Here is a 25,952-nt window from a genome sequence, read left to right as displayed (position 1 = left end):
CCTGTCCCTATGCTCAACTCACCCTGTCCCTATGCTCAACTCACCCTGTCCCTATGCTCAACTCACCCTGTCCCTATGCTCAACTCACCCTGTCCCCATGCTCAACTCACCCTGTCCCTATGCTCAACTCACCCTGTCCCTATGCTCAACTCACCCTGTCCCTATGCTCAACTCACCCTGTCCCCACGCTCAACTCACCCTGTCCCTATGCTCAACTCACCCTGTCCCCATGCTCAACTCACCCTGTCCCCATGCTCAACTCACCCCTGTCCCCATGCTCAACTCACCCCTGTCCCCATGCTCAACTCACCCTGTCCCTATGCTCAACTCACCCTGTCCCCATGCTCAACTCACCCTGTCCCCATGCTCAACTCACCCCTGTCCCCACGCTCAACTCACCCTGTCCCCATGCTCAACTCACCCTGTCCCTATGCTCAACCCACCCTGTCCCCATGCTCAACTCACCCTGTCCCTATGCTCAACCCACCCTGTCCCTATGCTCAACTCACCCTGTCCCTATGCTCAACTCACCCTGTCCCCATGCTCAACTCACCCTGTCCCTATGCTCAACTCACCCTGTCCCCATGCTCAACCCACCCTGTCCCTATGCTCAACTCACCCTGTCCCCACGCTCAACTCACCCTGTCCCCATGCTCAACTCACCCTGTCCCCATGCTCAACTCACCCTGTCCCTATGCTCAACTCACCCTGTCATACTAAATGGAGGGAGACAGATTAAGGTTTACTATGTTACGTCTATCCCAGAGTCCAGGTTGGCTCAGCCAACCCACCCCTTGCTGGGTCCCTCAATTTGGTTCTATATTTGTGTGAGATGTCGAGGGAGAGCATCACAGACAGACTCCCATTTTGGCAGGGTGAAGGGAATGAGGATCTGTAAATGTCCCTGCCCACCGTAGGTGTGTGGTTACCCAGTGTGGAGTGTGCGGAAGTGCAACATCAGTGAGCTAACATGTCTTGGGGCTGTGTTGGGCACAGGGGTGGTGATGCGGTGCGTAATGACTTCATAAACGTGCGCCACAGTCGAGCCACAGTGACACACTGAGAAGCTGTTTGTTGAAGTGGTGGAGTAGTGAAATGGTGGGTGAGGACTTCATCAACTCACTCCACAGTTTGGCCACAGTCTCACAGAACAGTGTGTCTGGGACATGGGGTGAATCAATTTGGTGACCTCATAACCATGCGCCACAATCACACATAGCAAAACAGTGTTAACGAGTGGTGTAGTGGTGGACAAAGGCTTAATAAACATGCATCAACAGTCCAGCCACAGACCGACACAGCAGCCTTATCTACCTTGAGCTGAGCTTCATTTAACCCCATTCACAGAATTCCTCACCAGTGGCTCAATGATGTTGCCTGATGACTCAAACTGAATTATTCCGCTCCTCTATGTTTGCTACATAGAGTACTTCAGTCAGACTGCCATTGTTTAAGTCATTTGTGGTGATGTCAAAATGAGGGGTGTTGTACAAATCAGTCATCAGTGATTGGATCATCTCTAACCAATCAAGAGTATCAAAGCCAATGATGAATTTTCAAAACCCCTCTTTAACCACATATGTTCTTGGCTCTGGCCCAACACATTGGTTTCTGGGACCAATCAGAACGGTTAGAATGTGTTTGTGTTCTAGAAATTATTGGGGAGGAACTCAGATCCAGACTCATTGCTGAGAAGAAACTAAATGTCTGTGGGCGTGGCATAGCGTTTGGCTGGAGCAAGGAGATTGGGTTGCCAGGCAATCAATTATGCCTAATAATAGTAATTAAGTAAATCTAATTTTACACAAGGAAAGTAACAAAAGGGAATTTGATCACAATTAATAATTGTAAAAGAAACAGAATATCGACCTAAAATGACCGTATTTAGACAGCAACCCAATTCTGATATTATTTCCACTAATTGGTCTTTTGACAGGACCGTTTTTCCCAAAAGCATCCTAAACATAGAATCACAGTGTTCATCCCTCTCCTTGACCTCTGATCATTTCACAGCAAAGTTGACTACAAATACAAAGTTGACTACAAATATAAAGTTGACTACAAATGTAAAGTTGACTACAAATGTAAAGTTGACTACAAATATAAAGTTGACTACAAATACAAAGTTGACTACAAATGTAAAGTTGACTACAAATGTAAAGTTGACTACAAATGTAAAGTTGACTACAAATATAAAGTTGACTACAAATACAAAGTTGACTACAAATACATAGATTACTACAAATACAAAGTTGACATCAAATGTAAAGTTGACTACAAATGTAAAGTTGACTACAAATATAAAGTTGACAACAAATACAAAGTTGACTACAAATATAAAGTTGACAACAAATACAAAGTTGACTACAAATACAAAGTTGACTACAAATACATAGATGACTACAAATACAAAGTTGACTACAAATACATAGATGACTACAAATACATAGATGACTACAAATACAAAGTTGACTACAAATACATAGATGACTACAAATACAAATGTCTTTGCAGTTCTTACAAATAAGCAAAGGATAAAAAGATGCTTCAAATGACTGTATTAAAAAAGAAAGAGCCTACCTACAGTATGGCGATAGGTCTATATATTTCAATGACGTTGAAATCAATTTCATGTTCATTCAATTGAGTTTTATTTGGCTATTTGGCTACTGTTTAATCTTTGCCTCAATTTATTTCATGATGTGTAGCCTAACGTGTGAAATGATGCCAAATCTTGATTTTGTGCATTATATAGGGTAAGCATTAGCCACCTCCATATTTGCTGCCATACTGTAGGTCATAATATTTCTCTAGGAGCTGATCCTTCGTCAGTATTGTGGGATAATTCTAATGTTAATGTTAGATTTGAATGGAGAAAGCTGACCCGAGAGCAGCGCTGTCAAAAAGATACTGTACGTTCATAATACCTTTTTAGCCTATTTGTGCAATGCATGACAGTAACCAAACACATGTTGAATATGAATACTAGCTGTGACTAGCTGTAGCTGTGATCTGGCTCTGGCAGGGCTCTGAAGTGGTGTGGTACGGCAGTTAAACTGTCACTGGGGGGGAACTATAAATCTGCTGCTGAAGGTGAATGTAGCATGATGTTGCTGCTGCCACAGGTGTGTTGTCTGCCAGTTGGATCCTCTGTATTCTACAGCCGTCTGTCTACTGTATCTCACCCATCCAGAGGAGGCTGGGTCTACGGCTCTTGTAGCCGGACACAGTTGGCTGAGGCTAGGCAGAGTGAGTCAGCCAGTCGGGGATGTGTGTGTGTCTGTGTGTTGGGGGTGGGGGTGCTGTCACTTTGGCAACGCCGAGGCACATATTGCAGCAATTACCACAGCGGAAAAATGTTTTTCTGCAACATGCAATTACTACAGATTAAAGATTGCCTTCCTAGCATCAGAAGAACTCGCCAGAGAGAGGAAAATGGGTCTGTGTGTGTGTGTGTGAGTGTGTGTGTGTGTGTGTGTGTGTGTGTGTGTGTGTGTGTGTGTGTGTGTGCGTGTGCGTGTGTGTGTGTGTGTGTGTGTGTCTGGGCATGTATACTTGCCTGTGTGTGAGACAGACAAAGAGACAAAGAAAGAAGATAAATTATTATAAGTCATACTAAAAACCTCAAAGATGGATGAGTTGGTGCATTTATAAGGTACAATAGAGACTAAGGTCATGGACAGTTATGTCCATCTTCCTCACCGTGAAGCTAAATATTCATATTGGACGATAAACAAGTCTCGTGTTAAAGTGTATGATTTACCAACAACTAATAACAATATGATGTCAATGTATATTGCCAAACAAGGTTCAAAGCCAAATCAGACATGGCAGTATAAGGGAGTTGATGAAGCAACCTTCAGGTCAGGTCAGCAGTCCTCAACAGGTCAGCAGTCCTCAACAGATCAGCAGTCCTCAACAGGTCAGCAGTCCTCAACAGGTCAGCAGTCCTCAACAGGTCAGCAGTCCTCAACAGGTCAGCAGTCCTCAACAGGTCAGCAGTCCTCAACAGGTCAGCAGTCCTCAACAGGTCAGCAGCCCTCAACAGGTCAGCAGTCCTCAACAATACATCATACTAGTTCCCCTAACTCTGCAAGACAGGGCCCACAACACACACGCAACCAACTACATCAGAACTCAACCAACTACATCAGAACTCAACCAACTACATCAGAACTCAACCAACTACATCAGAACACAACCAACTACATCAGATCTCAACCAACTACATCAGAACACAACCAACTACATCAGAACTCAACCAACTACATCAGATCTCAACCAACTACATCAGAACACAACCAACTACATCAGAACTCAACCAACTAGATCAGAACTCAACCAACTACATCAGATCTCAACCAACTACATCAGAACTCAACCAACTAGATCAGATCTCAACCAACTAGATCAGAACTCAACCAACTACATCAGAACTCAACCAACTACATCAGAACTCAACCAACTACATCAGAACTCAACCAACTACATCAGAACTCAACCAACTAGATCAGATCTCAACCAACTAGATCAGATCTCAACCAACTAGATCAGATCTCAACCAACTAGATCAGATCTCAACCAACTACATCAGAACTCAACCAACTACATCAGAACTCAACCAACTAGATCAGATCTCAACCAACTAGATCAGAACTCAACTAACTAGATCAGAACTCAACCAAATGTGCTCATATAATAACACAGCTCTGTTTGTGACTTTGCCATCAATAGTACTCTTGGTGGCTTTCCAATGAATAAACACCACACACAACCACATCACAGCCTTCTGACTGTCATTGTGGGGCGAGCGTACCGGACAGATGATGTGAGGGAGGACCGATGGTGACATGGGAGTTCACAGAGAGAGACCCCAGGGCAGGCCCCGGAGGTGTCCCCTTGAACTGCAACTAAAAGACTGGGGTGACAGGGGTGGGGTCTGACCACGGGGTTAACTCTACACCCTGATCAGATCTAAAACTTTAAATCAAATTCATACGACTTTAAACTATTTCTTACACAACTATTTCTTTGATCGGGTTTCGATATAGCATGTCAATGTGAGGTCACACTACAGAAAAGTCTATTGATCTTTGAATAAGTATAGTTTTCATGTTCATGTTTCATCTAATTTAATTGCATTATTATGCAATTACTCCTATGTAGTACTTCACATTGTCTGGTTTATAACAGCCTTTATAAGAGCTAGACACATACTAGGGAGTGTCAGAAAGAGAGTATATGAGTGCTACTACGGAACATACAGCACAGTCACCCCTAGTCCTGTCTGCAGCAGCCCCCTCTAGAGGAGAGTGACACATAACCCTCTCTCTCTCTCTCTGTCTGTCTGTCTCTCTCTGTTTGTCTCTCTCTCTCTCTCGCTTTCTCTCTCTCTGTCTCTCTCTCTGTCTCTCTCTCTGTCTCTCTTTTTCTCTCTCGCTCTCTCTCTCTCTCGCTTTCTGTCTCTCCGTCTGTCTTCTCTCTCTCTCTCTCTCTCTCTCTCTCTCTTTCTCTCTATTCGTCTGTCTCTCTCTCTCACTTATTGTCTCTCTGTCTGTCTCTATCTCTCTCTCTCGCTTTCTCTCTCTTCGTCTGTCTCTGTCTCTCTCTCTCGCTTTCTCTCTCTCCGTCTGTCTCTCTCTCTCTCACTTTCTCTCTCTGTGTCTGTCTCTCTCTGTGTGTGTCTCTCTGTCTCTGTCTCCCTCTCTCTCTCTGTCTCTCTCTATCGCTCTGTCGCTCTCTCTGTCTCTCTATCTTTCTCTGAAACGCAGAACGCGTGATCATAATCAGTATCTTCATGTACACACTGTACATTATTTGATACATGATGTATAAAACAAGGGAAGGGGGACAAGTTAAATGTCTCTGAGTGTGTTGACAACAGTGATAACAACAGTCATCTGACTTGAAGGCCTCTTCGTCATGACTAATGTCTTTACTCAGTTAGTTACTGTATAGCTAGCTGTCCTTTAGGGTGCATGAATAAAGTGTTGCAGCACCCAGAGACAAGACAGAGACATCCCCCAACAGCCATTATTTTACTCAATTGATTCAGAGGCCTTTAATAAGCCCTTGGCTACACTCTGCACCTTTTAAAACATGTAGGCTGTGGATTAAAGATGCATGAGCTGAATATGCTCAATGTCTGAGTCTACAACTACACTATTTCACCTAATCACACTTACATAGTAATTAGCTGCTGGTTTTGGAGATGTTACAGTCTCATTCATCATTGTATGTGATATATATTATATATCTGCTTATATTTATTTAAATTTAATTTAACCAATGAGACACATTGAGACCTAGGTCTCATTCACAAGCGTGCCCTGGGAACAACAGTCATATCAGCACACAATGATATACAAAATACACAACATATACACAATATATACATACACTGTACACTATAGCCATTATAATCAAATAAAACACATTCATCACTATAAAAATCCTTAACCAATTTCCTATATTGACCCAGGGACACCAAATCATCCAAACGCAGTGCGAACTGGAGACTGTTCAACATATGAGAGGCCTGACATGAAAAAACAGATCTCTCGAACCCTGTGGATGACCTGAAATTCTACATTTCAACAAAGATGTTAAGTATGTTGGAAGCTTGTGGAGTATATGGATCCCGAACATTCTCAAGAATCACAGGGACACACTCTTTTCATGTCACTTTGATACAGCTACGACCAGAAGTGATTTTCTTAGCAGGTTAGGAGAGCATTTTCTCTGATCATAACCCTTTTCCTAATCTTAACCTTATTGTCCTAACCTGCTACGTTAATTCTCCTAACCTACTATGGAAAAAGTCACTTCCGGTCATAGCTGTATCAAAGTGGTGTGAAAATAATGTTTCTCAAGAATCACATGCGTATACTTGAGTGTATGTTAGCGCCGACAGAGATGGCCGCCTCGCTTCGCGTTCCTAGGAAACTATGCAGTATTTTGTTTTTTTTAAGTGTTATTTCTTACATTGGTACCCCAGGTAATCTTAGGTTTTATTACATACAGTCGGGAGGAACAATTGGATATAAGAGCAACGTCAACTCACCATCATTACGACCAGGAATACGACTTTCCCGAAGCGGATCCTCTGTTTGGCCTACCACCCAGGGGCAGACGAAGCGATCTTCTGGTCAGGCTCCGGAGACGGGCACATCACGCACCGCTCCCGAGCATACTACTCGCCAATGTCCAGTCTCTTGACAACAAGGTAGATGAAATCCGAGCAAGGCTAGCATTCCAGAGAGACATAAGAGACTGTAACGTTCTTTGCTTCACGGAAACATGGCTCACTCGAGACACGCTATCTGAGTCGGTACAGCCACCTGGTTTCTTCACTCATCTCGCCGACAAAAACAAGCATCTTTCTGGTAAGAAGAAGGGCGGGGGGGTATGCCTTGTGATTAACAAGACGTGGTGTGATCATAACAACATAGAGGAACTCAAGTCCTTCTGTTCACCTGACTTAGAATTCCTCACAATCAAATGTCGACCACATTATCTACCAAGAGAATTCTCTTCGATTATATTCACAGCCACATATATTCCCCCCCAAGCAGACACATCGATGGCCCTGAACGAACTTCATTTGACTCTATGTAAACTGGAAACCACATATCCTGAGGCTGCATTCATTGTAGCTGGGGATTTTAACAAGGCTAATCTGAAAACAAGACTCCCTAAATTCTATCAGCATATCAATTGTGCAACCAGGGCTGGTAAAACCCTGGATCATTGTTATTCTAACTTCCGCGACGCATATAAGGCCCTCCCCCAGCCTCCTTTCGGAAAAGCTGACCATGACTTCATTTTGTTGCTTCCAGCCTATAGACAGAAACTAAAACAGGAAGCTCACGCGCTCAGGTCTGTTCAACTCTGGTCCGACCAATCTGATTCCACGCTTCAAGATTGCTTCGATCACGTGGACTGGGATATGTTCCGCATTGCGTCAAACAACAACATTGACGAATACGCTGATTCGGTGAGCGAGTTTATTAGCAAGTGCATCGGCGATGTCGTACCCACAGCAACTATTAAAACATTCCCAAACCAGAAACCGTGGATTGATGGCAGCATTCGCACGAAACTGAAAGCACGAACCACTGCTTTTAATCAGGGCAAGGTGACCTGAAACATGACCGAATACAAACAGTGTAGCTATTCCCTCCGCAAGGCAATCAAACAAGCTAAGCGTCAGTATAGAGACAAAGTACAGTCGCAATTCAACGGCTCAGACACAAGAGGTATGTGGCAGGGTCTACAGTCAATCACGGATTACAAAAAGAAAACCAGCCCCGTCGTGGACCAGGATGTCTTGCTTCCAGACAGACTAAACAACTTCTATGCTCGCTTTGAAGACAATACAGTGCCACTGACACGGCCCGCTACCAAAACCTGCAGACTCTCCTTCACTCCAGCCGACGTGAGTAAAACATTTAAACGTATTAACCCTCGCAAGGCTGCAGGCCCAGACGGCATCCCCGGCCGCGTCCTCAGGGCATGCGCAGACCAGCTGGCTGGTGTGTTTACAGACATATTCAATCAATCCTTATCCCAGTCTGCTGTCCCCACATGCTTCAAGAGGGCCACCATTGTTCCTGTTCCCAAGAAAGCTAAGGTAACTGAGCTAAACGACTACCGCCCCGTAGCACTCACTTCCGTCATCATGAAGTGCTTTGAGAGACTAGTCAAGGACCATATCACCTCCACCCTACCTGACACCCTAGACCCACTCCAATTTGCTTACCGCCCCAATAGGTCCACAGACGACGCAATCGCAACCACACTGCACACTGCCCTAACCCATCTGGACAAGAGGAATACCTATGTGAGAATGCTGTTCATCGACTACAGCTCACCATTTAACACCATAGTACCCTCCAAACTCGTCATCAAGCTCGAGACTCTGGGTCTCGACCCCGCCCTGTGCAACTGGGTACTGGACTTCCTGATGGGTCGCCCCCAGGTGGTGAGGGTAGGTAACAACATCTCCACCCCGCAGATCCTCAACACTGGGGCCCCACAGGGGTGCGTTCTGAGCCCTCTCCTATACTCCCTGTTCACCTACGACTGCGTGGCCATGCACGCCTCCAACTCAATCATCAAGTTTGCAGACGACACTACAGTGGTAGGCTTGATTACCAACAACGACGAGACGGCCTACAGGGAGGAGGTGAGGGCCCTCGGAGTGTGATGTCAGGAAAATAACCTCACACTCAACGTCAACGAAACTAAGGAGATGATCGTGGACTTCAGGAAACAGCAGAGGGAGCACCCACCTATCCACATCAACTGGACAGTAGTGGAGAGGGTAGTAAGTTTTAAGTTCCTCGGCGTACACATCATGGACAAACTGAATTGGTCCACCCACACAGACAGCGTGGTGAAGAAGGTGTAGCAGTGCCTCTTCAACCTCAGGAGGCTGAAGAAATTTGGCTTGTCACCAAAAGCACTCACAAACTTTTACAGATGCACAATCGAGAGCATCCTGTCGGGCTGTATCACCGCCTGGTACGGCAACTGCTCCGCCCACAACCGTAAGGCTCTCCAGAGGGTAGTGAGGTCTGCACAATGCATCACCGGGGGTAAACTACCTGCCCTCCAGGACACCTACACCACCCGATGTCACAGGAAGGCCATAAAGATCAAGGACAGCAACCACCCGAGCCACTGCCTGTTCACCCCGCTATCATCCAGAAGGTGAGGTCAGTACAGGTGCATCAAAGCTGGGACCGAGAGACTGAAAAACAGCTTCTATCTCAAGGCCATCAGACTGTTAAACAGCCATCACTAACATTGAGTGGCTGCTGCCAACATACTGACTCAACTCCAGCCACTTTAATAATGTACAAATGTATGAAAAATGTATCACTAGCCACTTTAAACAATGCCACTTTTATATGTTTACATACCCTACATTACTCATCTCATATACTGTACTCGATACCATCTACTGCATCTTGCCTATGCCGTTCTGTACCATCACTCATTCATATTTTTTTATGTACATATTCTTATTCATTCCTTTACACTTGTGTGTATAAGGTAATTGTTGTGAAATTGTTAGGTTAGATTACTCGTTGGATATTACTGCATGGTCGGAACTAGAAGCACAAGCATTTCGCTACACTCGCATTAACATCTGCTAACCATGTGTATGTGACAAATAAAATTTGATTTGATTTGATGTGATTCAATTTCTGATTTACCCCAAATTAGTTTTAAGTCTTTAAAAAAGAAAGATCAAAAGTTAAAGTGTTTAATCTCATTATTAAACAAGTAGCCTGGTGCTCATATCTGAATCAGCTAACTGGAAGTTGATAAGATGAGGAGTAATTGGCTTTAGATCAATTAAGAACACATAAATATGGTATGATAAAAACTGCCAATGTGGTTTTTGATGGTCTACATCAAAACGGACAACAATGACCACCAACTGCGATGTGCTGACACATTATGTAATCATTGTTTGAGAAAGCATCAGCAATCGGAGCTCAGAACCCCCATACAAAACGAAACAATCTTTACCCAGTCTCTCTGAGGCATTACTTTTCAAAGTCTCTCTATAGTCTGTGTGTAAACATCCAAATGCTAGAATATGATTTGGCTTTGGGACGAGGGACAGAATGCTTTGATGACTTACATCATGCTTGGAAAACTAACCACTGACGCTCTTGTCATATCAAGCAGCAGAAGTCCATTTCATAGCAAACTGCATTTAAAAAAATATAGCAGCATTTCAAGTCTACCACAGAATTCACCATTGATACTGTACATAGAAATATCCTGAGCACAGTCGTAGAGCTCATTTAATCCAAGAGAAATAAAAGTCCATTTCATAGGAGTCTTCCATTCAGAACACTCATATTTCCACTGAGCAGAAAACCCCCGGCTGAAATAGGAGAAGACACTTTTCGGAAGGAATGTGTTCGGTGGGTTGAGGGTCAGGCTTGTCCTGTAATTTGTGAATGTACAGAAATGTGCGACCGCCACAGCCACTAAAGATAGAAATCTTTGTCTTATGTCATCGTTTAACCTCCAACTATTTCTGATTGCTCCATAGCCCCATTTTTCTAATGAAAAGCACCCCTCCAATGGCACATGTACACACGTCTGTAAATATCTCATGGGTTTATGGGGTTATTGGGGTTCATATTGAGAATTAACATTTCACGTTTGTATCTCTTCACATATCTGAAAGTGTCTCCCCATCCATCAAAACCTGTTTGAAGTGACATCAGACATATGAAATATGATGGGGGTGGGCATGGTGGGCATGGTGGGTATGGTGGGCATGGTGGGTATGGTGGAGTCAGGGGTAGGTTTACAACTAACAGGCTTGTTGTGGGTTTCTCAGCGAATGGGGATGATATTCTAACTATTAGCTTTTACATTCTGCCTCCTTATCAGCCAAACCATATGAAAATGGAGAGGAAGAAAACGTTGATACTCCCTTTGATGTGTCATGATTTGGGGTGTTGGTTGGCCTCTGCAGGGCAGGCAAGGCAGGCTTAACTAGGCTCATTTTAAACCAGGCCTCAAGTGGGAAGGAAAAGGCAAATGCTCTTTCTTTTGAAAACCTTCAGTTCTTCACAACAGAGAGATAGCATGGCAGGAGGTGTATATGGTGCGGCAGGTAGCCTAGTGGTTAGAGCGTTAGACTTGTAACCGAAAGGTTGCAAGATTGAACCCCCAGCTGACAAGGTCGTTCTGCCCCTGAACAAGGCAGTTAACTCACTGTTCCTAGGCCGTCATTGAAAATAAGAATTTGTTCTTAACTGACTTGCCTAGTTAAATAAGAATAAAAAAATATGCCAGCGCACAGGTCAGGTAAGAGTTAATATGAATTTGAGAAGGAAACTTCTCATATTCATAAGGAATCTATTAATTTTGGTTGGAGCGCTCTGTATCCTTTCTTACTCTAACCCTCCAAACTCTTTCCATACTGGAGGACTGTAGTGTTTAGACTGGGCCTATAGAGGCCATAGCTGAAACCTCTGTGTTTTAAAAGTAGAGGGTAAAAACGTCTAGTACGTGAGGTTGGCCTGTGGTATCAGATGTCCTCCAGGAGTTCTGCATTCGGTTGAGCTGAACCCACTCGAATCATTAAAAATCGTTCAGGGGCACGACGGGCTCCGTCCTTAGTCTCTGTGCGGCTGAAACCGTAGAAACTGTCTGTTGAAACGTAGGAGTCTAAATAAGACAGGCGCCCGAAGCGCGTATTACCGCTGCGCAGGGTAGTCGGTCGTGTGGTCAGATATTAATAATGAACAGTGGCAGGAGGACGACTGAAATATCCGCGATGTATTTGTCCCACTCTAGTTATTTCATTGTCTCAAAATAGCGGACAATGATAGGCGATACTTTTGAAGACATTAGGTCCTGAAAATGCGCCCTGCAGCTTCAGCTAACAGCATATACATTTTATGATAATTGCATTATTAGAAGTTTACAACGGTTGGTTGAATAGTTACTCTCTAATTACTTAGATATAAACTCAGAAGATTTTAGGCATAGAATTTTATAATTAGACGAACGATCTGTTTCAGACACATGTCCAGTGTTTTCCAAAAGGCACATGCCTTGATATTTGCGGTCATTCAGTGCGGTGGTAGCAATTAAGAATTTCACATTCTCTCCTCATAAAGAAACAGGCTTGCTGACAGCTCGCCCAGTTGAGGTCTCACCCCACTGTGCAGTCTGCACTCTACAGACAACACCCTAGCAAATAAATGTATAGACTATGGCTGTGATAACTGTTATCAATACGTTTGGCGCCAATTCGTGTTGTTAAAATATGATTTCAAATGGAGTCCGTCCTAACGGTCTCCGCAGGCGTGGAGAGTGCATAATCTTCTCATCCAATCTCCTTCGCCACTCTCCCCACGAGACTCTGGCTTTATCTGTCTGACTGACATCAGTATAATAAAGAAAATGAAGGGTAAATCTAAACCCACTCCCATCCTATCTAAAATAAACAAAAGCACACGTACACTCACACACACTTCGCATATTCAATAGAGATGGGGGGAAATATTTAAGGGTCATTTTTTTCCCCAGGACCGTGGACTAATGATTGTCAATCAGGTATAATTATATATCAAACACTTACCTAAATGAATAATCCCAATGTGAATTAACTTCAATAAGGCATTATAGACTTAGATAGCGCACCAAATGCAATATTTGGGAAAATTGAAGACAAACAAATAAGTACCCCACACGTGCTTTAGTAGGTAATTTATAACATTTTACTTCAATGACTTTCAAGGCATTATCCGATCCCATGACGTGTTTCTGTTATTTATTTCTGACAATAGGGCCTAATTCTGATGGAAGCGGTTTTTAATGTGTTTGTGCATCTCACCACAAAAAATAACCCCAAGAATCAAATGCCTCTTGATTCAATAAACAAGTTATCCACAAATATTTGACATTTAAAACGCCCCCCCCCCCTTTTTTTCCCACCCACAATTAATATGTAGGCTAATCTATAACGAATGTGATTGTAGACAGCCTAATCTTCTTAATGATTTTCTGGCGCTTTACTTTTATATGTTTACTAAATAACTGCTCTTTGATATATAGATGGGCTACACAGTATGTCATGTCTTTGTTTATTCAATCATTTATTGTGTGTTGGACAAAACAGCAAATATATTATAATAATAATAACAATAATAATTCATTTAATTTGTAAAGCGCTAATGTCACACCCAAGACTTGATGTAATGTAATGTAATGTAATGTCTCCATACATCTGTGGGAAAAAATATATAAATTATTTCCTAATCGAGGCTATATAAGAGTAAAACAGTGCATGGTAAAAATTTTTCGTATCTTGTTAAGAACCTAAAAGGTGGCATTAAACGAATACAAAATTGAGTGATTTTTATTTTGCATTTTAAGCCTACTTCAATGCAGAAAAGAATGGAATGGACGAGCAGAATTCCAGCACATGGGTCAATTGACTAAAAAACCTTTACGCTCGACACAGGTAGGCCTAATAATTGTCGTCTAGGACCCACGTTTTGTCGTCTTGGAGCAAGCTAGTATGTAGTATATATGTTGCTTTTTCAGATTTTCCCTGAGGTACAGATGCCGTTTCTCCCTCCATACCCCTTCTGTACTAAGGCAGGTCCATTTGGCAAAGACAAATGCGCCAACTAGCGTCTGTGGGCCATCATTGCATGGGAACGAGTAAACGGGGTGTGCCGTTTCATGTGCAATACACTGACTAACCTATTAAATGATGGAATTCCAATTAATAATTGCCTGTGGTTAATGTATTTTGGCAAAATTGTAGTTGTTATGTAAGCCTATGGGGGAAATTGCTTGTGTGCTTTAATTCGTTTTCATTTGGTGTGATCGAATCATGGTGATAACAAAAATATATAATTATAAATATTAACAAATATGCACCTATGCATATTACGTAAAATGTATAGGCCTATATTATTAATGTATACGCATCCTTAGCCTAATTTATTCTATATCCTTGGATATAGGAACATATAACATATTAATAAGAAAAGAAAAAAGAAAAATAACAAAAGCAAATTGCTAAATATGTATTCCACATATTTTGTGAGTAGGTCTGTAACCCCAGCAACACTACAGTTAATGTAATGTAGCCTAAGCCTATTGGGCGTACTCTCAATTACGTGATACTAAACAACAACAACATCATCGGGTAGATGCCTTTGGCTTTGACGTTCTCTGAAAACTCGAGGGTGAATTGCATAAGGGACAATAATGGGGAAAGCATAATAAATTCACAACTCATATTGATAAATAAACCATAGTTATGTCATTTGAAAGGTGCATGAACCCCTAAAATGATCAATCGGTCATTACAGTTGATTGACAATTCTGCATTCAGAAATAGCCTTTTGCTTTTAGTAAAAACAAATAGACTAATGGTATAGGCCCATAATAAGATCATATAGCTGCATTATATGACTGGCCTATTTTCCCTAAAGACGTTGGTCTCTTCTGCAGTCACCAAATACATGTGTATGCTTGAATTATTGCTTTATTTTCACTCTGTATGTAAACGCACTGCGGTGATGTACTAATATAGGCAGAATGCATTATGTGATTCTATTTCTTCAAAAAGTGGTTGCCTATATAATTTTTGCTGATGTCATATAAAGAAGGAAGAGGGATCAGTCATAACACAGAAAATATTTTTTTAAATCTTCAATTAACAAATAACTTTTGGGGGGAATTATAACTGGTTCACCATTCAGGTGAGAACAGTTGCTATAATTTTAAGTATCAATATAGTCTAACTGTGCAAAACATTATAACATCTAAGCACATAACGTAGAAAAGCACAAATACATAGTGTATTATTAATAATGTATCGTGTGTGTATGGCAGAATAAGCAGAGAACGCTTTCACTTCGCCTCTATTCCGAAGACTTTGATTGGTCTAATGAAAGCCCAACCCAGGCGACTCATTGGTGGAAGTTATCGCCACACTCGAACCACTAAACACTAAAATTACTTGAGTAAATAATATCACAGCACTCTTCACTCTCGCACCACCACTCACTCAAGCGCGTCTTTGTTACCTTCAACTGCGTTAACTACAGCAAAAGGACTACATTTATACAGATATTCAAGATTATTTCAACGTAGAGACAGAATAGTTTCAAGAAAATAGTTTTTGGATCTCGACTTACTTTTTAGTTTCATTAAGGATAACCGGTGGCAGGACATGTGATACGGATGAACAAAAAACATTGAATATAAAGAAACTTCACATGAAACCATCGGACTTCTGAGTCTTGTACTTCGCGTTGAGAACTGTGAATTGCTGAGTAGCCTCCATACTCTGTTATAGCTAGCCTACTTTGTTGAGTAGGCAACATCTTCAGTGTGTGCGGCGAGGTCTGGCGAGACCCAAAAAGCCCAATTCAATCGAAGGAGCTCATTCAGTCACCGAAGGTGAAACAAGATATTTGGAAAATTCTGCTATAAAGTTGAAGCCCAAGCGAGGAGCACTCGACTCGTCAGCTTCCGTGAATATTGCAAAACGATTGGATTTCATAGTTTTCCTTTTCACTGGACGTTATTAATAATTGTATATTTTAGTGTTTGTCGATCAGTCGATAGATTGTTATTAATGTTTCTCATTGTATAGATATTTATTTTGTAATATGAGGCCAAAATCTTATTGCGGAAGGGCATCGTATTAAATGCTGAATAGTGCAGATAGAGTGTAAGCCTTATAGGCAACCAGAACAGAGCACTGTGGAAAAGAGGTCAGATCTAAGTTTGCGGTTTCGTGGTTTTGCCGTAGTCAATCAACTCGATGTTTCTCATGCAGCTACATCCTGAGTAGATGATATAACACGCAAACATTAAACTTTATCGTGTTTGCAAGATAAAAAGTCTCTTCACTCACTGGACTGTTCAGGATTTATTGTGATAGATTAACCGGGGGAGCGGCGTGCGCTCAGCTCCATCATCGCGCAAACCGCTGGACTTGACCGAGACCAAAGGAACAAGTGTCAGAGAGCGGGAAAATACATATACTCTCCAAAAAAGAGCCCTGAACACTCGTCAAAACACCTCGAGAAGTGGCCTTGACCAAAGCTGTTGTGATGCATATTCCCGTAGACCCTAACACCACCAGACGGTTCACACCGCCCTCCACGTCGTTCCCCTGCAGCAAGATTGGAGACGGCAGCGGGACCATGGGCACCCCTGGACCACTGAGGACACGACCCGAGGCCAGGAATGTGGTGGACGTCCTGTCAGACCACGCTGGCGAGCTGGTCCGTACAGACAGCCCAAACTTCCTCTGCTCCGTGCTGCCCTCACACTGGAGGTGCAACAAGACACTCCCCGTGGCTTTCAAGGTAAGGTAAATTACTAATTACACATGGGCACTTATGAAGTAATGACCGACCTAATGATGTATTACTGTAGGCTACTGCAGAAAAAGCGTAAAATACCATTTTTTAAGCTTTCTTGAGTAGGCTTCATTTCGCTAACAAGGCAATTACTGACATTAGTAGGTCTATTACAATTACTTTTACGCAGAGCCATATTCTGTAATATAGGCCTAAATAATTTAAATAAATAAAGTTGTCAAAATTATAGTGGCCTGCCAAAGTGATAACTTGGCATAATTATCTTGTTTCTTTTTTTGCATTGGACTTACTTGAATATGAGATTTAGAAAAGTGTTTGGATTTGCAAGAACTGCAATGACATACAATTAATCAAATTAGCCAACAATATAGGCCCTAATACAAATAAGGATAATTTAATAACAATAAACAATAATGATAACATATATTATTAAACCATGGTAAGCTAGTTATTTTTAAATTGTTTTTTTGAAAGGTTTTGCAATGCAGAAAAACATATTTAGGCCTATATTACGAAGCAATGAAATTATGCTACATTGAACCTTATCAATTATATTTATACACCAGGACGTGAAAATAATTTGTGGCATAAAAGTGTAATATTTAGAAAAATAGACAAGCCTATATCTATTTGATTTGTATCATATCCACATTTTTAAAATGCTTGTTTAGATCGCATAGGCCTACTTATTTGTATTTGCAAACATTATTTGGGAAAGTGATTTGGATATAGGCCTATCAAATGTCAAAGTCATTTACATAGCTTAAAAATATTAGTGTTTGAATTGCAAGCTTGCTTCAAGAAAGCATCTTACCATGTAGTTGTAACCTAATAGCACAATTGGCCTATATATTTTGACCAAAATATTTGCTAACAATATCTAAAAGGCAAATTTTTTTATGGATTGGAAATCAGGTCTAATATTTATGTGTTTTATGGTGCGTTTTTTGATTCCACCGGATGCGGTTTGTTGCAGTCTGTATTTGGTTTAGCATGGTGACCCCGGTTGACCGCGTTGAGTTCTCACAGGTTGTTGCACTCGGTGATGTGCCCGACGGGACTCTGGTCACGGTGATGGCGGGGAACGACGAGAACTTCTCTGCTGAGCTGAGGAACGCGTCTGCGGTGATGAAGAACCAGGTCGCCCGCTTCAACGACCTGCGGTTCGTGGGCAGAAGCGGACGAGGTGAGCAGAGGCAGTCACGCATCTATATCCTTAAACCATGAATAGTATTTGGCCTACTAAATGAAATCAATAACTAACATCGCATACAAAACACCTGCCTGCATGCGTCATAATTGCACTGATTTGCCAAACTTTAGCCTGAGTAGACCTACTTTTGGTAATCTATTTTAAACAAAGAAAGTGATCAAATATTTTAACAGAAAAAATAAAAGTGTTAGGGAATGTGACAATCAGATGATTCATCTCCCGGGCCAATTATAGCTGCTAGACCGCACCAGCATTGCGCAGGTATAATTATGGGGATTATCAATGTTAATTGTAACAAAAGAAAATCCAGAACACTATATGATTATTACATATTTTAAGATGTGGTTTGATCATTCTTTATCGACAATGAGCAAAGCCCAATTTCAAATGATAGCCTAATGCTCAGCCAAGCATTGCCACAAGTTATTTTTATAGGACTAGTCCTAATTGACCATCACGCACGCCCCCCTCAAAAGATGATCGGGTTAGTAGCAGCAGAATATATTCTACGAACATTGCACCATTGTCCAAATAAACAAATCACCTGGACCAGAATATTCAGTTCAAGGCTTGGCATTTCTAAAAGCTTGCCTGTTTACACTTCTAAAAACTAGTTCTCACATAGCTGACATTCCACCAGAACCTTCTCGTATCCCTCTCCTTCCTCCTGGCCCTAGCGCTCACATATTTCCCTTAAATGTTACACTTTAAATAGTTGCAGACTGATGAATGGAAAACGCTCTAGTCTCTGAATTAAACGTACCTTTCATTTCTGTAGTCAATTACCCCACCCCAGGATTCCTTTTCCCCCACAGTCTCTTTAACAAGAGATGCCTTTTTTTATGAAAGCGCTGCTTCATAGCCTGGGACGAAAAACGGACCATTGCACGATCTCCCTCTCTCCCCTTTCATGCAGATGGGAGAGCTCGAGGAAGCTCGTGCAAGAATCTGCCTTGTTGAACAATAAACTGTCGCTGTAAGCCTTTTGGACAATCTGGAATAGATTCTCTCAATAATTCAAATCATGCCCACATTTCAGCCCATCAAAGTGGTGGTCCCTTTAATTTACAAACTTAAAAGGGAGCCATATCAGGAGGCAATTTTAATTCAGCAAGCTGACTGTGGTGGTTATGAACAAAGTGTGTATGTTCCACAAAAATCAGTTTATTTCCACAATTAATTAACCAAGCCAGTAAACCCTCACACATGCTCTGGTTTGATATTCCTCCTGAAACTCTGTGTTACTGATGCCCTTCACTAACCAAGGCCTTCTCTATTCTGTCTACCCTAGGAAAGAGCTTCACTCTGACCATCACAGTCTTCTCTGGTCCCCCTCAGGTGGCCACCTACCACCGTGCCATTAAAGTGACAGTGGATGGGCCCAGGGAACCCAGACGTGAGTACTTACAGGGTACATGAGAATATTTGTCTTGTCTTGTCAGAAGTCAAATGTACTACTCTCATGAGCTGTGTGTAGAGGGATTCACAGAGAGCGAGAGCGAGAGAGAGAGAGAGAGAGGCTATTCTTGGCGTAGGGGGTGAGAGAAGGGGATGCCACCATTGCAGACTAAAAGAGATACATGAGTCATATGTAGATGATACAAGAAAATGTAGCCGTGTGTGTCCATGAGTACGTGTGTGTACTGTCAGTGTATGTGGGCGGATCAACAACAGTTGACCAGCAATTGCAATCAATGGGAGACAATGTGGTGTGTTCGGTGGTGCAGCAGAGTGTGTGTGGTATTAGGGGGTGGCGAGGGGCACTGTCAGAGGAAACTGTAAAGCGTATTAAGGCATAACCCGAGACCGCTAAGAGGAGCTGTGTCTCCAAGCCGCAAATACCAAACGCTTGTGGCCTCACCCTGCTGCCTTTGGTCAGAGGGTCGTACCTGGTTGACCACATAAGTGGCTCGTTGACGTAACAATCTAAAGAGATGGTGAGCTGCCTGCTGTGAGCTGTGCCAGTGAGGTCCAATAGGCTAAAGCTGTTAGCTCCATCATTTGGGCAGTGATGCATATCAATGTGGTTTAATGTATGATCATGTGAAAGACTGTGGAGGATTGTGTTACAAGGATGAGTCAACCACTACAGACTGCTGGTGTGTGTCTGCCCATGTGCTTGGCTAGGAGCAGTGAGACCAGAGCATTGGGATTAATGATCACTCCTGTTGAGATATCATGTCCACTATGGTTATACTGTGCAGGTTTATAGTGGCTGCCGTGGATGGGTTGATTGCTATGCTCTGTGCTCATGTCGCTTAAGGGTTTTATTTGGGATAGGGTGGATTTAGCTCAGTCAAAACAGACTAACTGGCCAATGCAGATAGGCAGGGGGTTCAGGGTGCCACATGGAGGGGTTCCTAGCGAAGGGCGAGAGGGCGAGGGGGGCGAAGGACGAGGGGGCGAAGGGTGAGGAGGCAAAGGGCGAGGGGGGCGAAGGGTGAGGGGGCGAAGGGCGAGGGGGCGAGTGGGGCGAAGGACGAGGGGGCGAAGGGTGAGGAAGCAAAGGGCGAGGGGGGCGAAGGGTGAGGAGACGAAGGGCGAGGGGGCGAAGGGCGAGGGGGCGAAGGGCGAGGGGGCGAAGGGCAAGGGGGCGAAGGGCGAGGAGGCGAAGGGTGGTGCATCGCCCCCCTGCCAGGCTGGAGGCTATTTGAGGAGGTGTTGGAAGTGGAGGAGAACAGTGTGGAAAATAGGAGGAATAGATCATAATATCCACTGTGTGTGTGTGTGTCTGTGCGTGCGTGTGCTTGTGCGTATGTGTGAAATGTGATAGAGTTGCTGGCTATGTCTATGTGTGTAGTAAAGGACATTTTGTCTGTGTCTGCATGCACTGCTGAAGAAAAACAGGCACTCAAGCTGTGTGTCTGTGTGTGTTCGTGAACGCATGCACAAGTCAGTGTGTTGGCTTCCTGTAGTTGGAAATAACCCTGCACATACCGTAAAGCTGTCTCCTCTCTGTCTCTGTCTACATGTCATGTCTGCACTGAAGGCGTCAGTGTGGCCTCGCTTATTTAATATACACTCCGGTGGCCAGGCCCCATCCTGCTATAAAGTGACATTGTTTAATTTAGGGAAGGGGAATTTTGCTTTAAAAGAGTAGACTCTTAAATCGAGAACAGCACCACCACATTTGTACTTGATAATGAGAATCCTTATATTTTTGTATTTTAAAAAACAAACATTTAAAAACACACAACACAGATTGCTATCCGACGACATCCTCAGCTAAAGTACGCACTACATGAGTTTAAGTGCACCATATGACTATCCCTCTATCCCATTGTGAGATGAGCGCCCCCACCTTGGTTGGCCTGCAAACGTTCACCTGTCAGCTGACTGGCTGGCAGAGCGGAGTGGGCTGGGCTGCTCAGGGCTTTACTGTAGGGCCTGCATTTGCATGGCTGCCAGGAGAGAAGCTGGCAAAGGAGGAGGGAAGTGCTTTTTTAATGTTTAACCTGACGGACAGGACTGAAGCTCCCCTGCGGCAATGATCTGCCAAACACACAGCCCTCATCTCACTCACTGATCAAAAACACATTCACACGTATGATCTTCGTCCCAAACACTGCCCTTGTTGTAGAATAGGCCTTCAAGCAAAATCGTACAACGTGAACCAGTCTCTTTGATTAGAGCTCACCACCCTGTGCTTTCTGAGAAGCAGCTTTGTGTACGTCAGTGCTCTGCATCAGAGAGAGAGAGAGAGAGAGAAGACTGCATCAAAGAGAGAGAGAAGACTGCATCAAAGAGAGAGAGAAGACTGCATCAAAGAGAGAGAGAAGACTGCATCAAAGAGAGAGAGAAGACTGCATCAAAGAGAGAGAGAAGACTGCATCAAAGAGAGAGAGAGAGACTGCATCAAAGAGAGAGAAGACTGCATCAGAGAGAGCGAGAAGACTTGTGATAGAAAGAGAGCAAAAAGAGGAGATGACTGAAGTGTTGAGACCCTCCCTGTCACTGTCCCCCCCACCCAACTCTCCCTCCCCCATCTCTCCCCTCTCCTCCCTGGGGAGTTCAGCTGAATTCATCTCCTAACTGTATTTAGCATCCATTGTCTCTGTCTCTGTGATGACATCACCCGTCACATATCCTCAGAGGGGGAGGGGCTGTTAGTATTTATCTCACCCAGAGCGAATCCGTTCCTGAGAAAGATGAACTCACCAGATACAAGGCACACAGGGCTGGGCTGAGAACATACACGCCTGTGAAAAAAACAGAGAAAAATGCCTGTTTGTTTGTAGCTCAACCCTAGGTGAGTGACAACATAGGCAGCCATGGTGGTCTACACTGTGTGTACTGTTGATAAACATGCACACAGACAGAGACATGCTGTGTATGCACATGCATCCATTCAGTCATCAGTGTTGGGGAAGCTACTCTGAAAATATAGTTGACCAAATTACAAATTACTTCACACTGGAAGAACTTCAGCTACACTAAAGCTACCTTTAAGAAAAATATAGTTTACTGAACTAGTTACTTAGAAAAAGTAGTTCACTACATACAAACTACTTTGTGATAAATTATCCTATCTAAATCTGAAATGTGATAGACAACAAATTGCAAGACAGATCTCTCGGGATTCAGATGTTAATGAACAGAATATGTCATTTGGCCTATTAAACACAAAGACTATGTTTCATGTGAGAATTATAGAGGGCTGATGCTGAAAAAGAAAGGAAATTCTTAACTACTTCACCCATCTTTTCTTTTCTTTTTGCAAAAAAAGTAGTGTGTAGTTCAAGTTGTTAGCTACACCGCTACATGGCAAAACAGTTCTTTAACTACTGACAACTACCAAGATTAGAATTCAGTTCAACTATCACAAAGCTACTGCAAAATGTAGTGAAACTACTCCCCAACACTGTCAGTCATAGCAGGCCCTACTACTGTAAAATGTAGTGAAACTACTCCCCAACACTGTCAGTCATAGCAGGCCCTACTACTGTAAAATGTAGTGAAACTACTCCCCAACACTGTCAGTCATAGCAGGCCCTACTACTGTAAAATGTAGTGAAACTACTCCCCAACACTGTCAGTCATAGCAGGCCCTACTACTGTAAAATGTAGTGAAACTACTCCCCAACACTGTCAGTCATAGCAGGCCCTACTACTGTAAAATGTAGTGAAACTACTCCCCAACACTGTCAGTCATAGCAGGCCCTACTACTGTAAAATGTAGTGAAACTACTCCCCAACACTGTCAGTCATAGCAGGCCCTACTACTGCATATCCTGTCTTTGTGATACTATCACACTCTTTCCCACACACAGTATTGTAGTACTTCTATACTCTTAAAAAAGGGGTTCCAAAAGGGTTCTTCGGCTGTCCTCATAAGAGAACCCTTCTAAGAACCCTTCTTGGTTGCAGGTAGAACCCTTTTGAGTTCCATGTAAAACCCTTTCTACAGAGTGTTCTACAGTACATGGAATCCAAAAGGGTTCTACCTGGAACAAAAAAAGGTTCTAACTAGAACCAAAAGGGTTCTCCTATGGACACAGCCGAATAACTCTTTTGGAACCCTTTTCTCTGAGTGTACAGAATCCACTTGAGCATTGTTGTGTTTTGTTGCTTATATTTATTCTGTTGGGGTTCAGAAGGTTGAGGGAGGGGGGCGGGGAGAGTGGGTTTGATTTGGATGTGACATGCAGACTGTACAAAGTATGCAAATAGACAAACAATGACATTGGCTGTGTTATTTTTCTTCATGGCGCAGTCTCTCCTCATAGTAAACAAAGAGAGGTGTGTGTGTGTGTGTGTGTGTATGTGCACACAGCTGTTTGTGTGTGTGTGCACCTGCCAGGTGTGTCCATCCCTTAAGTCAGCAGCTCGGCCACGCCTATGCTCCACAAATCACATGAAAGGCTCGGCCTCGATGCCAATTGCTCTCTGGAAGGCCACTTTGATGTTGAAATGGAGACGGGTGTTTTTGAAAAAGCCTACAGCGTATCAGTGCCAAAAGAGAAAAAAGTGTCACGTCTGCCTGACGTGGGGTGCTTTCCTGCCTAACCACCTAGCCAGCCCAGCCATCCATCCTCACTTCAACTCCCAGATGCATAACCTGCAGACATGGAGACATAGCAGCAGAGCTGATGTGAAAGAGGAAGACTTCAGAGAAAAACACCTAATTAAAGATGTGATGTGGAATTGGACATGGGCCGTTAAAAGACATAAAGGACGCACATTTATGAGGCAAATCGTGAGATCTTTCCCAAAAATGTCACTATGTTATTTGGATGACCTGAGCTGACGGCGAGGGTCTCTCTGGGCTCAGTCTCTCCGTCACACTTGGCTTCTGCGATTAGAAACTGAGCAAATATTGTCTGACTGATAAATCCCTGGAATGCGGTCTGTAAGTTGAATAAGTTTGATTGGTTTCAGAGGAAACTTATGTTCTGGGATAAACATTCACATTAGTCTGACTAGGTACAGGAGTGTGCAAGAGGGAGCTGTACTACCATGTATACAGTGACTAACCCTAACCCTAACCCCTAAACCTAACCCTATATATTACCCGCTATATTACTTCAGTCTGCTAGGGTCCTCAGCCATCCAGGTAGAGGCATGAGGTGAAGCCTGTAGAGCCATGGCATGATTAGGACCTTCATCAGTGGAGAGGTAGGGCTGAGGGCAGAGGTGATTACTCTTTGACCCTGGCTGCTGTGATCCCATAGCCCCCTCAGCACCCTGTACAACGCCCTAAAGGGAAACACTAGGCCTCAGCTCCCCTCAAACCCCTCACTACCCCCAAACCCCTCAGCTATCCCCAAACCCCTAACTACCCCCAAACCCCTCAACTACCCCAAACCCCTCAGCTACCCCCAAACCCCTAACTACCCCCAAACCCCTCAGCTATCCCCAAACCCCTAACTACCCCCAAACCCCTCAACTACCCCAAACCCCTCAGCTATCCCCAAACCCCTAACTACCCCCAAACTCCTCAGCTATCCCAAAACCCCTCAGCTATCCCCAAATACCCCCAAACCCCTAACTACCCCAAACCCCTCAGCTATCCCCAAACCCATCAACTATCCCAAACCCTCAGCTATCCCCAAACCCCTAACTAACCCAAACCCCTCAGCTATCCCCAAACCCATCAACGATCCCAAACCCCTCAGCAATCCCCAAACCCATCAACTACCCCAAACCCCTCAGCTATCCCCAAACCCCTAACTACCCCCAAACCCCTCAGCTATCCCGAAACCCCTAACTACCCCGAAACCCCTCAACTACCCCCAAACCCCTCAGCTATCCCCAAACCCCTACCTACCCCAAACCCCTCAGCTAGCCCCAAACCCCTCAGCTATCCCCAAACCTCTCAGCTATCCCCAAACCCCTAACTACTCCAAACCCCTCAGCTTTCCCCAAACACCTAACTACCCCAAACCCCTAACTACCCCAAACCCTCAGCTACCCCCAAACCCCTAACTACCCCCAAACCCCTAACTACCCCAAACCCCTCAGCTTTCCCCAAACCCCTCAGCTATCCCCAAACCCCTAACTACCCCAAACCCCTCAGCTATCCCCAAACCCATCAACTATCCCAAACCCCTCATCAATCCCCAAACCCATCAACTACCCCAAACCCCTCAGCTATCCCCAAAAAACTAAACTACCCCGAAACCCCTCAGCTATCCAGAAACCCCTAACTACCCCCAAACCCCTCAGCTATCCCGAAACCCCTAACTACCCCGAAACCCCTCAACTACCCCCAAACCCCTCAGCTATCCCCAAACCCCTACCTACCCCAAACCCCTCAACTATCCCCAAACCCCTCAGCTATCCCCAAACCCCTCAGCTTTCCCCAAACCCCTAACTACCCCAAACCCCTCAGCTATCCC

General features: G+C 43.6%; 1 protein-coding gene across 3 annotated transcripts in view; it reads left to right on the top strand.

The window, feature by feature from the left end:
- The window catches only part of LOC106579491 (runt-related transcription factor 3), a 98,752-nt gene that overhangs the window by 26,475 nt on the left and 46,325 nt on the right, over nt 1-25,952 (top strand). For 2 of the 3 annotated variants that reach the window (XM_014159712.2, XM_014159475.2), the window contains exons 3-5: nt 16,645-16,886; nt 17,931-18,087; nt 19,406-19,525. In XM_014159712.2, coding sequence (XP_014015187.1) covers nt 16,645-16,886; nt 17,931-18,087; nt 19,406-19,525 — 519 coding nt within the window. The remainder of the gene's footprint in view (nt 1-16,644; nt 16,887-17,930; nt 18,088-19,405; nt 19,526-25,952) is intronic. The other variant, XM_014159558.2, reaches the window with a different exon arrangement.

Source organism: Salmo salar, chromosome ssa01 (assembly GCF_905237065.1).
Source record: "Salmo salar chromosome ssa01, Ssal_v3.1, whole genome shotgun sequence".
NCBI lineage: Eukaryota > Metazoa > Chordata > Actinopteri > Salmoniformes > Salmonidae > Salmo > Salmo salar.
Note: the sequence above shows the minus strand (reverse complement) of the source record. Positions and strands in the feature narration are given on the sequence as shown.